The sequence below is a fragment of the Salvelinus alpinus genome, chromosome 7 (assembly GCF_045679555.1).
Source record: "Salvelinus alpinus chromosome 7, SLU_Salpinus.1, whole genome shotgun sequence".
NCBI lineage: Eukaryota > Metazoa > Chordata > Actinopteri > Salmoniformes > Salmonidae > Salvelinus > Salvelinus alpinus.
In genome coordinates this window covers 29741834-29756829 of record NC_092092.1, presented here as the reverse complement: position 1 = coordinate 29756829, position 14996 = coordinate 29741834, and the positions used below count along the sequence as shown (strand labels likewise).

At 41.8% G+C, this 14996-nt stretch overlaps 2 protein-coding genes across 6 annotated transcripts in view; both read left to right on the top strand.

Annotated features, from left to right (window-relative positions):
• The window catches only part of abcc3 (ATP-binding cassette, sub-family C (CFTR/MRP), member 3), a 57549-nt gene extending 53712 nt beyond the window's left edge, over positions 1 to 3837 (top strand). For all 5 annotated transcript variants that reach the window (XM_071409744.1, XM_071409746.1, XM_071409745.1 and 2 more), the window contains 4 exons: positions 2240 to 2398; positions 2535 to 2701; positions 2952 to 3146; positions 3317 to 3837. In XM_071409744.1, coding sequence (XP_071265845.1) covers positions 2240 to 2398; positions 2535 to 2701; positions 2952 to 3146; positions 3317 to 3428 — 633 coding nt within the window. In that variant the 3' untranslated portion in view covers positions 3429 to 3837. The remainder of the gene's footprint in view (positions 1 to 2239; positions 2399 to 2534; positions 2702 to 2951; positions 3147 to 3316) is intronic.
• Positions 3838 to 11403: 7566 nt separating this feature from the next.
• Positions 11404 to 14603, top strand: LOC139580760 (WAP, Kazal, immunoglobulin, Kunitz and NTR domain-containing protein 2-like). Its single transcript, XM_071409743.1, has 2 exons — positions 11404 to 11813; positions 12128 to 14603. Exons 1-2 carry the CDS (start codon positions 11616 to 11618, stop codon positions 13658 to 13660), a joined length of 1731 nt encoding a protein of 576 aa, XP_071265844.1. The 5' UTR covers positions 11404 to 11615; the 3' UTR covers positions 13661 to 14603.
• The last annotated feature ends 393 nt before the right edge of the window (positions 14604 to 14996 follow it).

Here is a 14996-nt window from a genome sequence, read left to right as displayed (position 1 = left end):
ACACTGTCAAAGCACACCTCCATGCTTCACGGTGGGAACCACTCATGCGGATATCATCCGTTCACCTACTCTGCGTCTCACAAACACATAGCGGTTGAAACAACCAAAAATCTCTAATTTGGACTCATCAGACCAAAGGACAGATTTCCACCAGTCTAATGTCCATTGCTCGTGTTTCTTGGCCCAAGCAAGTCTCTTCTTTTAATGGGTGTCCTTTAGTAGTGGTTTCTTTGCAGAAATTCGACCATGAAGGCCTGATTCACGCAGTCTCCTCTGAAAAATTGATGTTGAGATGGGTCTGTTACTTGAACTCTGAAGCACTTTTTTGGGCTGCAATTTCTGAGGCTGGTAACTCTAACGAACTTATCCTCTGCAGCAGAGGTAACTCTGGGTCTTCCTTTCCTGTGACGGTCCTCCTGAGAGCCAGTTTCATCATAGTACTTTATGGTTTTTGCGACTGCACTTGAAACTTTCAAAGCTCTTGAAATTTTCCAGAATGACCGACCGTCATGTCTTAAAGTTTTGATAGACTGTCAGTTCTATTTGCTTATTTGAGCTGTTCTTGCCATAATATGGACTTGATCTTTTACCAAATAGGGCTATCTTCTGTATGCCACCCCTACCTTGTCACAACACAACTGATTGGCTCAAACCCATTAAGAAGGATAGAAATTCCACAAATTGACTTTTAACAAGGCACACCTGTTAATTGTAATGCCTTCCAGGTGACTACCTCATGAAGCTGGTTGAGAGAATGCCAAGAGTGTGCAAAGCTGTCATCAAGGCAACGGGTGGTTACTTTGAAGAATCTCAAATGTAAAATATGTTCTGATTTGTTTAACACTTTTTTTGGTTACTACATGATTCCATATTTACAATGTAGAAAATAGTTTAAAAAATAAAGAAAAACCCTGGAATGAGTAGGTGTGTCCAAATTTTGGACTGGTACTGCAAAATAAGGCTTTCATTTCAGTCACACATGAACAGAGAAACTTGACACCACGAAAACACCTGGCAGATGTTCATTTTGAGGTGAAAAACATTGCTTCATATGCCAATCAGAACAAGTTAAATGCTTGTTTAACACACTATTTTATAGAATGTACCCCCATGAAAGAACGCTGTACTCCTGCCATCACATTTCATACACAGATAAAGTTCTGTTAACTTTATCAGAGCTGGCACTGATGTGTGTGTCGAGCATGCAGATATCCAGAAAAAAAATATTTAACCTTTATTTAGCTGGAAGAAGTATTTGAATTGAGACTGGTGAACTACGATGAACTACACTGAGTATGGGAGCATCTCCAGCGTGCAGTTTTTTATTCATATCAAATGTATTTATAAATCCCTTTTTACATCAGCAGATGTCACAAGGTGCTATACAGAAAACCAGCCTAAAACCCCAAACAGGAAAAATTCCCTAGAAAGGCAGGAAATGTTCAAGTTTTATTGTCACATGCACAAGTACAGTGAAATGCTTAACTTGTCAGCTCTACCCAACAATCCATTAATACATATCAAAATAGTGTAACAAAAAAATACAAAATACATATAATAAAGAAAACACAAGAAAAAGAGAGGAGGCTATATACATGTAGGCAGGGATTATGAGAAAGTGACTGGTATCAGGATAAATAATAGTAAACAGTATGGCTGCAGCATAAGTGGTGGGTGGGTGAGTATGTGTGCAAGAGTGACAGTGTAGATATGATAGACGGATATACTGTACAAAATAGCTGTGCAGCGATGCTCCACATCCAACCTGACAGAGCTTGAGAGGGTCTGCAGAGAAGAATGGGAGAAACTCTCCAAATACAGGTGTGCCAAGCTTGTAGCGTCATACCTGAGACGACTCGAGGCTGTAATCGCTGCCAAAGGTGCTTCAACAAAGTACTGAATAAAGGGTCTGAATACTTATATAAATGTCATGTTTCCATTTTTTGTGTAGATTGATGGGGAAAAACAATTGAATCAATTTTAGAATAAGGCTGTAACGTAACAAAATGTGGAAAAAGTCAAGAGGTCTGAATACGTTCTGAATGCACTGTACACATGTAAAGGGAGTAATAGTGACCCGTAGCAGGATAAATAGATACTAATGGTAATGGGAAAAAAATGGACAGCAGCGTAGTGGTAGTAATACATCTCATCAATAATCATTATAGCAGCAGCGTAGGTGTGAGGGGGGGGCAGTAGTTATTAGCCATTTAACAGTTGCCTTGTGTATGCCTTACAGATAGGTATCGTGGGTCGTACTGGGGCTGGTAAGTCCTCTATGACACTGTGCCTGTTTCGGCTTCTGGAGGCGGCAGGGGGAGAGATCACCATCGACGGGGTCAAGATATCAGAGATAGGACTGCATGACCTAAGATCTAAACTCACCATTATACCACAGGTAAACACACACACACACACACACACACACACACACACACACACACACACACACACACACACACACACACACACACACACACACACACCCTACACTGTCCTCACCTCCACCTTCACTACCCTCTCTCCCTCCCCAGGAGCCAGTGCTGTTCTCTGGCAGTCTTAGGATGAACCTGGACCCCTTTGAGAAGTACAGTGACGGTGAGGTATGGAAGGCTCTGGAACTGTCCCACCTCAACAAGTTTGTCAGCAACCAGCCGGCTAAACTGGAGCTGGCGTGTTCAGAGGGAGGAGAGAACCTTAGGTAACCTAATCCTAACCACTTAACAACTGCATGCTTTGATTTTCATTTGCATTCACACATGTTTGCACCTGTACAAGGCCTTTACCTGTATATTCAGGTGGGAATTAAACACTGAAAACATGTGGAATGCAAACATGTCTTTATTAGGATTTTCTCTTAACGTATTCCTTCTCTGAATATTTATTTTAGCTTTTTATATCTTTCATATTTTACTCTTCTGAAAAATAATGTAATGCCTTTGTGTGTTCAGTGTGGGCCAGAGGCAGCTGGTGTGTTTAGCCAGGGCTCTTCTGAGGAAGACGAGGATCCTGATCCTGGATGAAGCTACAGCTGCCATCGACCTAGAGACCGACGACCTCATCCAGTCAACCATCAGGACACAGTTTGAGGACTGCACCGTCTTCACCATCGCTCACAGACTCAACACCATCATGGACTATACTAGGTAATGTACAATACATAACACATGCACACACGCATAAACCGACAGACAGACATAGAAATACATATTTTGATCTAAGATGACATGTTATTGTGTTGTGTTTGGTCTTATTCTCTCCAGAAACCTAATAAAGTTATGAAACATTCTACTAACCCCTCTTCACCTCTTTGCAGAGTGCTGGTCTTGGACAAGGGACAGATTGCTGAATTTGACACTCCTACAAACCTCTTATTCCAGAGAGGAATCTTCTATGGTATGGCTAAAGATGCAGGACTTGCACAATAGCACTGCCTCTCCTCTACACATCCAGCCCTGTACCTACATAAAACCTATAGTGCCTTGTGTCAGAACACAGAGCGCCAGTGAATGTATCCTTTTATACTCTGCAGTCCGCTGCAAAACCAGGATAAAAACTTTCGTTTTTTTAAATGTTACTTTTTCTAAAAAAGGAAAGACAGAAAAACTGTGTCACTGTAATTTCCACGAGTGAGTTTCAGGATGAATCCAGCTATTTTTGTACTGTATCATTTTTATTATTTAAGCTATACTTTTTATTATTAAGAGTTGTCTGATTGGGAAGTTTCCTCTGTTCAATGTGTGACTCCTTTGTGAACCAAATCTGTAAAAACTTGAATTCTGTACTACCAAAATATGAGAGATGGTGATGCCTTTATTAAAAAACGAAAGACATTAAGACTGCCTTCTAGATGTTTTTGTGAAGCATTTAATTTTTATATACATTTATGATCATAGTACATGTTAACTACTCTGGTATAGCGTACGCTACAACCGCAACATAGTTAGCAATGTAGGAGGAAAACAATATTAAGAATGTAGAACATTTAGCTGAAAGATAGGAATTAACAGGACTTATGGTGTGGCTTAAGGTTTGATAAATATGGCCTGTCAACACAACAGAGCATACATACATAGAACGTATGGACTAGATCTATTCAACTATATTCTTACGTGGGCCAGAGATTATTATTATTTTGGAAGAACTGTATAAAAAAGCAACACACCAATAAAGCACTTCTACAAATTAAATGTCGCTGAATGTTTTTACGAAAATCATAATTTTATCATAATTGAAAAAGAAGAAGGCGCAAGGCTTGTATTATTTATTATTTCAACAACTATTGAAAGTTTCTTAAAAGTAATTAGGTCATTTTAAAATCATCTGAAAACTAAGCATCTCAATAAATAACAAAGATATGTCAAATCAGGTAATGCCAAAGTCCAGTCTTAAGGAAGTATGCTTTGATTTCATTTCCCTCAGTCATTAGGTGCATTTTTTGTCAACCTCCCTTCTAAAGAGTTCGTGTCAGCATCAGAGAAGGGAACAGAAGGCAGGTCCATGTTCCTGAGAGTCATAGCTTTCAGAAATGGGGTCATAATATTTTGTAGCTTACACCGTTCACACGCTAGAGACAAATTTACATGAAGGAAAAATAATCTGCACTAGAAAACGCAAAACACTAAACTACAGTATAGACAACCACCAAAGTGCTTATCATTTTGGCACTGAATTTATGATTTTGGCGGGGATTTTTTTGCAGATATTTTATTAATGTTCAGAATTGATCAAAGGGCCAGTCTAAATTAATAAACGGGGCGGATCTGGCCGCGAGGTGCCAGTTGAATAGCCCTGGCCTAGATTAACATTGACATTTTAGCGAACCTATAAGCCTTCTGCATGGAATATCTCACTGACTAGTACAATGGACTCCTTGTTACAAGCAAAGTGAGAGGCTGTTGTCACTCAAAGGTGAGGTAGTGGTGCCAAAACCACCATCATAATTGATAGTTTGATTCATTTGAGCGTCAAAAGGTATTATCCAAGACTTCTCACCTTGTAGCTCTCCGGAACCAGGGTTGGTGACCAGTGAGGTAAATACATTCATGCTAAAGTTACTGCATCTAAGCACTAGAGGGGGATCTTAAATCACGCTGCATCATTCCTCAGACTCAGGCTTCAGTACTGATGGGAGCTGGTGTTGTCTGAGTAAGGGAAAGGGGGATACCTAGTCAGTTGTACAACTGAATACATTCAACTGAAATGTTCCCCCTTGGCATTGCTAGTGCCACGTGCTTACCAACTGAGCCACAAAGGACCACATTTACCCTTTAAAGACTCCGTAGCAGTATTGTCTTGAATGCAGAAAATAACCCAATAAACATAAACAGTCATTTGAAATGTCAAACATTTCATTAAGTATATTTGCGCAATGAAAGTGAATCTATCCCACAATCATCCTGAGAGCTCAGCTGCTATTTTTACTCTTTTATAATTAACCTGAGTCATGACTGCTGCAGTGTGATGGATGGTTGATGTGGTCACTCAGGATGAAGTTGCTTCCAGAGCTTCCCCCCTAATTGTTATGCTAAAGATTTGGGGAGAGTAAACTGATCCTAGATCTGTGCCTAAGGGCAGAAAAGCCGCACCAAACGCTGACAGGTGATTGGTTTAGCTGACGATGGATGAGCTCAGGGTGCCAGGAATCAGGATGCTGAGTAACGTCTCAGCCTATAGGGCAAAACCACATGAGAGAGAAGCTGGTTTGGAGCTCCACTCCTCGCTACCCACCACCGAGATTACACCTCGGGCACTAGAGTCAGAAGTGAGATCAAGATTGAAAACAACTCAAGTGAAGTGGTGACAAAGCAAGAAGTTTATCTGGGATCGAACAAAGCCAAGCTTGTTTTTCCAAGGCCTTGATTTCTCTGCTTTGTCAGTGTATTGCCAAATATAGGATGTCTGTGGTAGCAGAGAAATGCCAATATGTCAGTTTTGGCACGGTAGATATTTTCTGGGCTGCTTTTGGATCAAAGAGCTGCTTTCTGAAAGCCTCCCAGGTGGAGGTGGTGGTGTAAGGACACTGACAGTTGCAGACATATTGCTTTAGCAGGATCTGATATTGATAGGACTTATATTGCCAAAGGGGAAGTTGATGGATTAAAGTATTTATCAGAAGCTTGACAATTGAGTGAATTGTGCACCATTGTCTGTGATAACTTAATCAGGTGTTCCAAGTATAGATCACACATGTACTGTGTAGAACTCTCACTGTCAAGGGACGCAGTCAGTGTCTGGATTTTGATATTTTCTTTTATTGAGAGACTTAGTAAACCAGGTATATGCACGCTCTAGTCTAGGCAATCTGTCATTCATCGATCAATTTAGGTCAGGGAGAAACAAAAATTGGCAGGATTGCGTTTTGGATTTTAAATCAAATGTTTGATATGAGGCAACAGTACAGAATGTCCTATTGTTAAACATATCTGTTTTACCGTTTAGAAATAAAAGCACTTTATGCATGTTCTCTCCCCATTTGAAAAAGTCCTAAGTATTTGGACAAATTCACCTATGCCTATAGTGTATTGAAGTAGGCAAAAGTTTAGTATTTGGTCCAATATTCCTAGAAATGACTTCATCGAGCTTGTGACTCTACAAACTTGTTGGATGTATTTGCAGTTTATTTTGATTGTGTTTTGGGTTATTTTTTGCCCAATAGGAGCTGAATGGTGAATGATGACTGGAGTAATTTTCTTTGAGTGGATAAGATGTTTCTCAACACCTTTAAATGAATCCTAATAATGTCATGATTAAGAAAAATCCAGATTTTACTGTAATATAGAGTCACATTTTTAAGTATAGCCTCACTGTCCAAATGGAAGTGCATTCAGAAAGTATTCAGACCTCTTGACCTTTTCCACATTTTGTTACGTTACAACTTTATTATAAAATGGATTAAATAGTTTTTTTCTCATCAATCTACACACAATACCCCATAATGACAAAGCAAAAACTTTATTTTTATTTTTTATTTGAGAAAAAGTTAAACAACAACAACTGAAATATCATATTTGCATAAGTATTCAGACCCTTTACTCAGTACTTTGGTGAAGCACATTTTGCAGTAATTACAGCCTCAAGTCTTCTTGAGTATGACACTACAAGCTTGGCACAGCTGTATTTGGGGAATTTCCCCCATTCTTCTCTGCAGATCCTATCAAGTGCTGTCAGGTTGGATGGGGAATGTCGCTGCACAGCTATTTTCAGGTCTCGCCAGAGATGTTCAATCGGGTTCAAGTCCAGGCTCTTGTTGGGCCACTCAAGGACATTCAGAGACTTGTCCCGAAGCCATCCTGCATTGTCTTGGCTGTGTGCTTAGGGTCATTGTCCTGTTGGAAGGTGATCCTCAAATCAAATTGTATTTGTCACTTTTACATGTTTAGCAAATGTTATTGCGGGTGTAGCGAAATGCTTCAAATACTTATGACTTGAATCACCCCAGTCTGAGGTCCTGAGTGTTCTGGAGCAAGTTTTTAATCAAGGATCTCTCTATACTTTGCTCCATTCATCTTCCCCTCGATCCTGACTAGTCTCCCAGTCCCTGCCGCTGAAAAACATACCCACAACATGATGCTGCCACCACCATGCTTCACCATAGGGATGTTGCAAGCATTCCTCCGAATGTGATGCCTGGCATTCAGGCCAAAGAGTTCAATCTTGGTTTCATCAGACCAGAGAATCTTGACCAGAGTCCTTTAGGTGCCTTTTGGCAAACTCCACGCGGGCTGTCATGTGCCTTTTACTGAGGAGTGGCTTCCGTCTGGCCACTCTACAATAAAGGCCTGATTGGTGGAGTGCTGCAGAGATGGTTGTCCTTCTGGAAGATTCTCCCATCTCCATAGAGGAATTCTGGAGCTCTGTCAGAGTGACCATCGGTTCTTGGTCACCTCCCTGACCAAAATCCTTCTCCTCTGATTGCTCAGTTTGGCTGGGCAGCCAGCTCTAGGAAGAGTCTTGATGGTTCCAAACTTCTTTAATTTAAGAAAGGTGGTGGCCACTTTGTTCTTGGGGACCTTCAATGCTGCAGAAATGTTTTGGTACCCTTCCCTGTGCCTCGACACAATCTTGTCTCGGAGCTCTACAGACAATTCCTTCAACCTCATGGCTTGGTTTTTGCTCTGACATGCACTGTCAACTGTGGGACCTTAAATAGACAGGTATGTGCCTTTCCAAATCATGTTCAATCAATTGAATTTACCACTGGTGGACTACAATCAAGTTGAAGAAACTTCTCACGGATGATTAATGGAAACAGGATGCACCTGAGCTCAATTTTGAGTCTCATAGCAAAGGGTCTGAATACTTATGTAACTAAGGTATCTTTTTTAGTTTGAATACATTTGCAGAAATTTCTAAAAACCTGTTTTTGCTTTGCCATTATGGGGTATTGTGTGTAGATTGATGAGACTTAAAAAAAAAAAATGTTTAGAAGAACGCTGTAACGTAACAAAATGTGAAAAGTGAAGGGGTCTGAATACTTTCCGAATGCACAGTTCTGAGCACCTTAAATAACCTATTCTAGCTGCTAGAGCGATGTCTAATGATTTTATTCTATTTAGAGTTTCATTCCATTTTAAAGCTGCCTGTGTTGACTTTTTCATGTCTTATAAAGAATCACCCTATTATTATATACCTGTTTTAGCCTCAAGATCCATCCATCCTCACCTGTATGACAGGAGTTTATTAATTTCGGCTCCAAATGAAAGATTGCATTTGTCAATGACAGATGGAGTGGAGGAGGGCATGTAAGGTAAGAGATCTTTCCTATGTGGGGTACGTGACAGATTGTACTATGTTGTTCCTTCCTCTTTATCCATCAATCACACTTTGAGTTGCTTTGACTGGTGAAAGTGGGTGTTTCAGCACATCTATCCCCCCATCCAAACACACATACACATACACACACACACCCTCTTGCTTCAGAAATGTGTCATATCACTGCTTTAGGGCATTCTGGCCTGAACTTGAACCTGCAGTGCTAGATGTTAGATTATCCAGTGACTAGACAGTACCTGTGGCCAAACTCATGAAGTGATATGTGACCAGCCTAGATCTCATTCAGAACACCAGACTGTAGATTATAATTGTTAATTGGGAAAAACAAAATATGTTTGTTTGTTTGGTTGGTTGAAAACATATTGTAAACACTACAATCCGTCTGAGAGGATTACAATGGTTAGACCTACTATAATTCTTCATACTGGCACGCAGCTAAGGCTTGATTAAATACACAGTAGGGCCGACTTTTGTTGCAGTAAAATGCACTCATGTGGCCCCTGTATCCTTATTAGCATGACTGTGTAGAAATTCAGCCTGAATAGTTGATACTTCTAAGGGAATTGAATGTGCATTCCTAGAACATTTATTTTACGTCAATGCCGTTGTTGGTGACAAGCATTTGTTGGTTTGTGGGTCATCTATATCTGAGTTGTGACTTCCTCCACTGAGAGAGACAGAAACATTGTCCCCGTATCTTTCTGTTCGTAAATCAAGCTGTCCTGACGAAAGAGGTTCATCCAACTCAGCAAGTAGTCCATCGTATTTCCAGCCTCACCTGATGGCAATCACATTACCAAAGTGCTATTCTACCTAGACTCCGACAGGAAGAATGATCATCTGTATTATGCAGACACCAGACTGCCTGATAGGATTATAGTAACACCTCTGTTGTTGTTGAGCTGTCACTGTCCATGTGTCAACTCTGAGCATCACAGATCAGAAGTTTTTATATTTTCTCTCAGAAGTGAAGTTAGCCGTTTTTCAGAAAGGTGTTAAGAACAAGTAATGGTCCAGGAACCCCTGTAACAGGGACGGATGGTGTTATTTAGAAGCACGCCTGATCCACGGCACAAAGGCAGGTTTTGGAGGATGTGTTGTGTGTACTGTAAATTGGAGGGAGCTCAATGTTCTTGAGGGAGTTTCATCTCAAACGGCTAGGCAACGTGAGTCACGTACGGTCTGGCGCAGACACTAAACCCACAACACAGTACAACAAGTGCTATTTAACGGTACACAGCCGCATCTCCAATTAAACCCCTCAAATGATCATGATAATTCATTCTATTCACATATAAGACATCAAGGTTGTAGGAGAACATAATCATTTGCATGGCTAAACATCAGTTACAAAACATTCAATATTACCTTATAAGGTCATAGATTGGATATCATAACCAATCCATCAGTAAAGCAACAGACAGGACAGACACGGTGTACAAAGCACAGTAATCCCTTTCAAAAGGAGAGTCTAAAAAATATCCATTAGTAACAAGTATGGGCACCATCCAGTGTCCTCAGCAGAACTTTGCCTGTAGTCCTCCAGCTGGCTTGTTTTACTATCGTTGTGTGTACCGGAACACTCCACTAGTCCTCAGAAGGATGGTAAAACAAGGACAATTATCCCTCCTGGGGACATTTCCCAGGTCTAAGGATAGTCTATTTTAGGGTTAGAATTAGTGTTAAGGTTGGTTTAGGGAGATTTTGAATGGAAATACATTTTAGGGGTGTGTGTGTGTGTGGGTGTGTGGGTGGGTGGGTGGGTGGGTGTGTGTGTGCGCTAATAATGCCAGCTCCTAGTGTTATACCTGATCCACACACATTTGAGTGCTGATATCCACCAGTCTCATACTTCTGGGCTTGGAGATGAATGTGAAAAGCACTCAGGTTCCTCATAGAGATAAATGACAAGCACTATTAGTCCCTCTTCTCTCACCAAAATAAATCACAGTAGGCCTAGTCGATGCATTAAAACGGATTCAAGAAATGCAAAAAGTATGTCAATGTGTTCTGTATTCAAATAGATAATTTACACAAAGGTCATAATTGCGCATTGACAGTAATTGTTAGCCAAATGAATAAACGAATTCATCCCCTAATAATTTAATACGAAATAATTGACTATTCAAATATTGCAGAAGTATTGGCATTAACGGTTAGAGGGGATGACGGTAGTTTCATGTAGACTTAGGCTATCTGTCATCAAAACTCATCAAAAGCAGTCACACGCAAGGAACAAATAGTCTACAAAACATAACAACAAAATGTATTTTATTTAGAAAATACATTTTTCACAGAGTGAATTTTTGTTATGATTATAGAAGTAGGCCTACAGTTTCAATCTCTCCAAGTAACTCGTGCGTCTTTTTTCCTCCAGTGCGCAAGTCTGTGTCCCGGTGCATACAAGGCGCATACTGGGTTAAATGGGGATACCAGCTCAATTCTTCTAACAGACAGGTGCCCCGCCAGTCCCAGCCCAGCTTTACCACTATTTCAACATCTCACAAGCAATTCATAACTGTCACTTGCGAGTTATGTGGTCAGGAGATCGCCGGGGAAGAAGCCGATTGGATATTTTGGAGGAAAGTTCTGAAGTATAAATAGAGCATCTTCATCTCTCAAGACTTCAGATACCTGATCGAACAGGAACTCGACAGATTAATTTCACTCAATTGAACTTGTAGGTTACTGGAGACTTGTTTATTTTAAATCTTTTGAACTTTGAATTTCAAACCTCAATAATCGGCGGAGACATTGAAAAATCGATATTTTTGCATCAATAAATAGGCTACATACATTTTTCTCTCTAAATTTTTATTTGAAACTGGTACACGCTGGCGATGTGGTGGATGCTGTTTCCCCAGTGGATCTGGTTCTTGTTGGGGCAGTGCCTGGTTCTGTGGTTGGACCAGCGGGTCAGGGCCATGTCTGTAGCCGGAGTAGCCTACTCCCATGCCGGCATCTGCCCCAACGAGATGAACCCCAACCTTTGGGTAGACGCCATGAGTACCTGCATGCGGGAGTGCGAATCTGACCAGGTGAGTGTTCCCTGTCATCACGTCCTACTCTACTCAGTGAGAAATAACATATTATTGTTTTAATTCAAGTTGTTAAATTATAGGTTTTAAAATAATTAATTCATGATGGGATATGAGTAATTTGTAATTCTATATGATGTATAATTCAAAAAGTGCATTGCAATTTGTCACTCAACACCTGCTTTTGTATTAAATGAGAATAAACATTATTATTATTATTCAAATAATTTTTAATACATATTTTTACGATTGCTTCTCTAACATGTAAAATTCTACAGTAACCAATCCTTTTAATCCCTCCCCTCTCCCTACAGGAGTGTGAGAAGTTTGAGAAGTGTTGTCCCAACGTATGTGGGAACCAGAGCTGCGTGGCGGCACGCTACATGGACGTTAACGGGAAAAAGGGTCCAGTGGGCATGCCCAAAGAAGCTACCTGTGCCAGCTTCATGTGCACCCAGCAGGGCTCTCAGTGTGACATCTGGGAAGGCCAGCCTGTGTGTAAGTGCAGGGACCGCTGTGAGAGAGAACCTCACTTCACCTGCGCCTCCGACGGCATGACCTACTACAATAAGTGCTACATGGATGCTGAGGCCTGCTCCAAGGGCATCGCCCTCTCTGTGGTCACCTGTCGCTTCCACCTCACCTGGCCCAACACCAGCCCCCCGTTGCCCCTGGAGACCACCCTCCGACCAACCACAGCCCCCCTCCAGGAGACGCCCCCACTCCCGATGGAACCCCAGCCGCCAGTCATGGCCAGCAGCTCATCACAACAGTTGGTTACCGTGGGAGACACGGCCAGCTTCCTGTGTGACGTCACGGGGCACCCGCGGCCCGAGATTAGCTGGCAAAAGCACCAGGTGGAGGGAGATGGAAGGGAGAGGGTTGTGATGAGACCCAATCACGTGAGGGGGAATGTGGTGGTCACCAACATTGGCCAGCTGGTGATCTACAACGCCCAGCCTCAGGACTCTGGTGTCTACACCTGTACTGCAAACAACCCCTCTGGCTCGGCTCATGCCCACCATGCCCTCACCGTGGTGCCCAGGGATCCCCTAAGGAGAGAAGAGCCCAGGAACATGACCCACTGCCAGGCCGAGGAGTGCCAGAGGCCCCCTGACACGGTAGAGGAGTGTGGTGGGAAGGAGAGAGTGAGCTGGTACTATGAGCCCAAAAGGAACAGCTGCTTCTCCTTCACCCATGGCAGCTGTAACAGCAACAGGAAACCATTTGAGACGTATGAGGCGTGTATGTTGTGCTGTGGTCCAGAGGTGTCTGCCCTCTGTGGCCTGCCCAGCCTGCAGGGTCCCTGTAAGGCCTACGAGCCCCGCTGGGCCTACAGCAGCAGCCAGAGGCAGTGCCAGTCCTTCATCTACGGAGGCTGCAGTGGCAACGACAACAACTTTGAGTCCAGAGAGGCCTGTGAGGAGATGTGCCCCTTCCCTAAGAACCACCACTGTAAAACATGTAAACCCAGAGGCAAGATGGTGACCAGCTTCTGTAAGAGTGACTTTGTGATCCTGGGGAGGTTGTCTGGACTGATGGAGGAGAGGGACTCGGGCCAAGCCCTAGTCACAGTGGAGGAGATCCTGAAGGATGAGAAGATGGGCCTCCGGTTCTTCGGCAAGGAGCCTCTGGAGGTGACCTTCACCAACATGGACTGGAACTGCCAATGTCCCAACATCAGCGAAGGTCAGGTCATCGTCATGGGAGATGTGAGGGACGGCATGGCCGTGCTGCAGTCGGACAGCTATGTGGGAGCGTCGAACACACGCCGGGTACGGAAGCTCAGAGAGGTCATCACTAAGAACACCTGTGACATTCTCAAAGAGTTCCCCGCCATTCAGTAGACCAGGGGTAGAGGGATGGGGGTGCTTTGATGACAATTGCACACACACATACATTTATTTTTTATTTAAATGTTTTATCCTTTTTCCTACCCAAAAGATTGCATTCAACGCACAGACGTCAAAGTTCAAACCAGAAAGTAAATAAAACCGAAAAATGTAACACAGCTCTGTACATAATGTACCTTGCTCTGAGAGTTTCACTTGAACAAAACATTCTTAAAGCGCCCTGCCAGCCTGTCTGTTTATCCCAATGCTCTCTGTTGTGGTCTGACTGTTGGCTTCTAATTGAAAAAGCATGTATCAGAACAGAGGAGACATTCATCAAACCCTCTAGTTGTCTAATTCCCTATAGACACGGGACTTTTCCTCCTCCGCCTCTCCTGGTGCATTTGGAAATCGACCAAGCAGACTTTGTGCAGTGCTTCCAAAGAGCAAGAAACAAAATGTTCTGATGTTTGTGTATATACTTTACTTTAAGATTGTTTTTGTTGTTGTGATGTTTGTTTTCGTGTTATTGATCTTTCACTGTGGATGATAAAGCTTTTTCCTTACCTCTCTGGTAGAACCGATGACAGTGTGTCTGTGTAATATACTGTATGATTAAGTTTTGTCAGTGCACCTGATTAAGTTGTAATATATTCTCTCAATGGTTGATTGCTACATTTTCCAAGAATCAGAATGATCTATTAACAATAAGGCACGTTAATGCTTCCTTTTGATATGTTGCTATTTATTGTACCGTAATCTTTTTGCTCTGCTGTTGACTTGCTTTTATACTTTTATCCCAAAGCACATTCTCTTAATTTGTTTTCTTGTTGGAATGTATGTTCCTCACTTGTATTTTGTGTAATATTTTATGATGTCTTGTATAAGATCAAACAGGGATATCCATATCCCTGCGTTGTCATGTAAGTATATAATAAAATATTAGATTCTGTCTCTACTTTGATATTTTACTGTTTCATAAAATGAAAGAAATTATTGGAATATACCGCAGGAAGTAAAGGGGGAAAATTACAGGAGAGAATGAGGAAATACCTTCACACATTTCAGCTATAATTATACTGAATAAAAATATAAACGCAACATGTAAAGTGTTGGTTCCATGTTTCATGAGCTGAAATAAAAAATCCCAGAAATGTTCCATACGCACAAAAAGCTTATTTCTCTCAAATTGTGTGCACAAATTTGTTGACGTCCCTGTTAGTGAGCATTTTTCCTTTGCCAAGATAATCCATCCACCTGACAGGTGTGGCATATCAAGAAGCTGATTAAACAGCATGATCATGACAAAAGGCCACTGTAAAATTTGCAGTTTTGTCACACAACACAATTC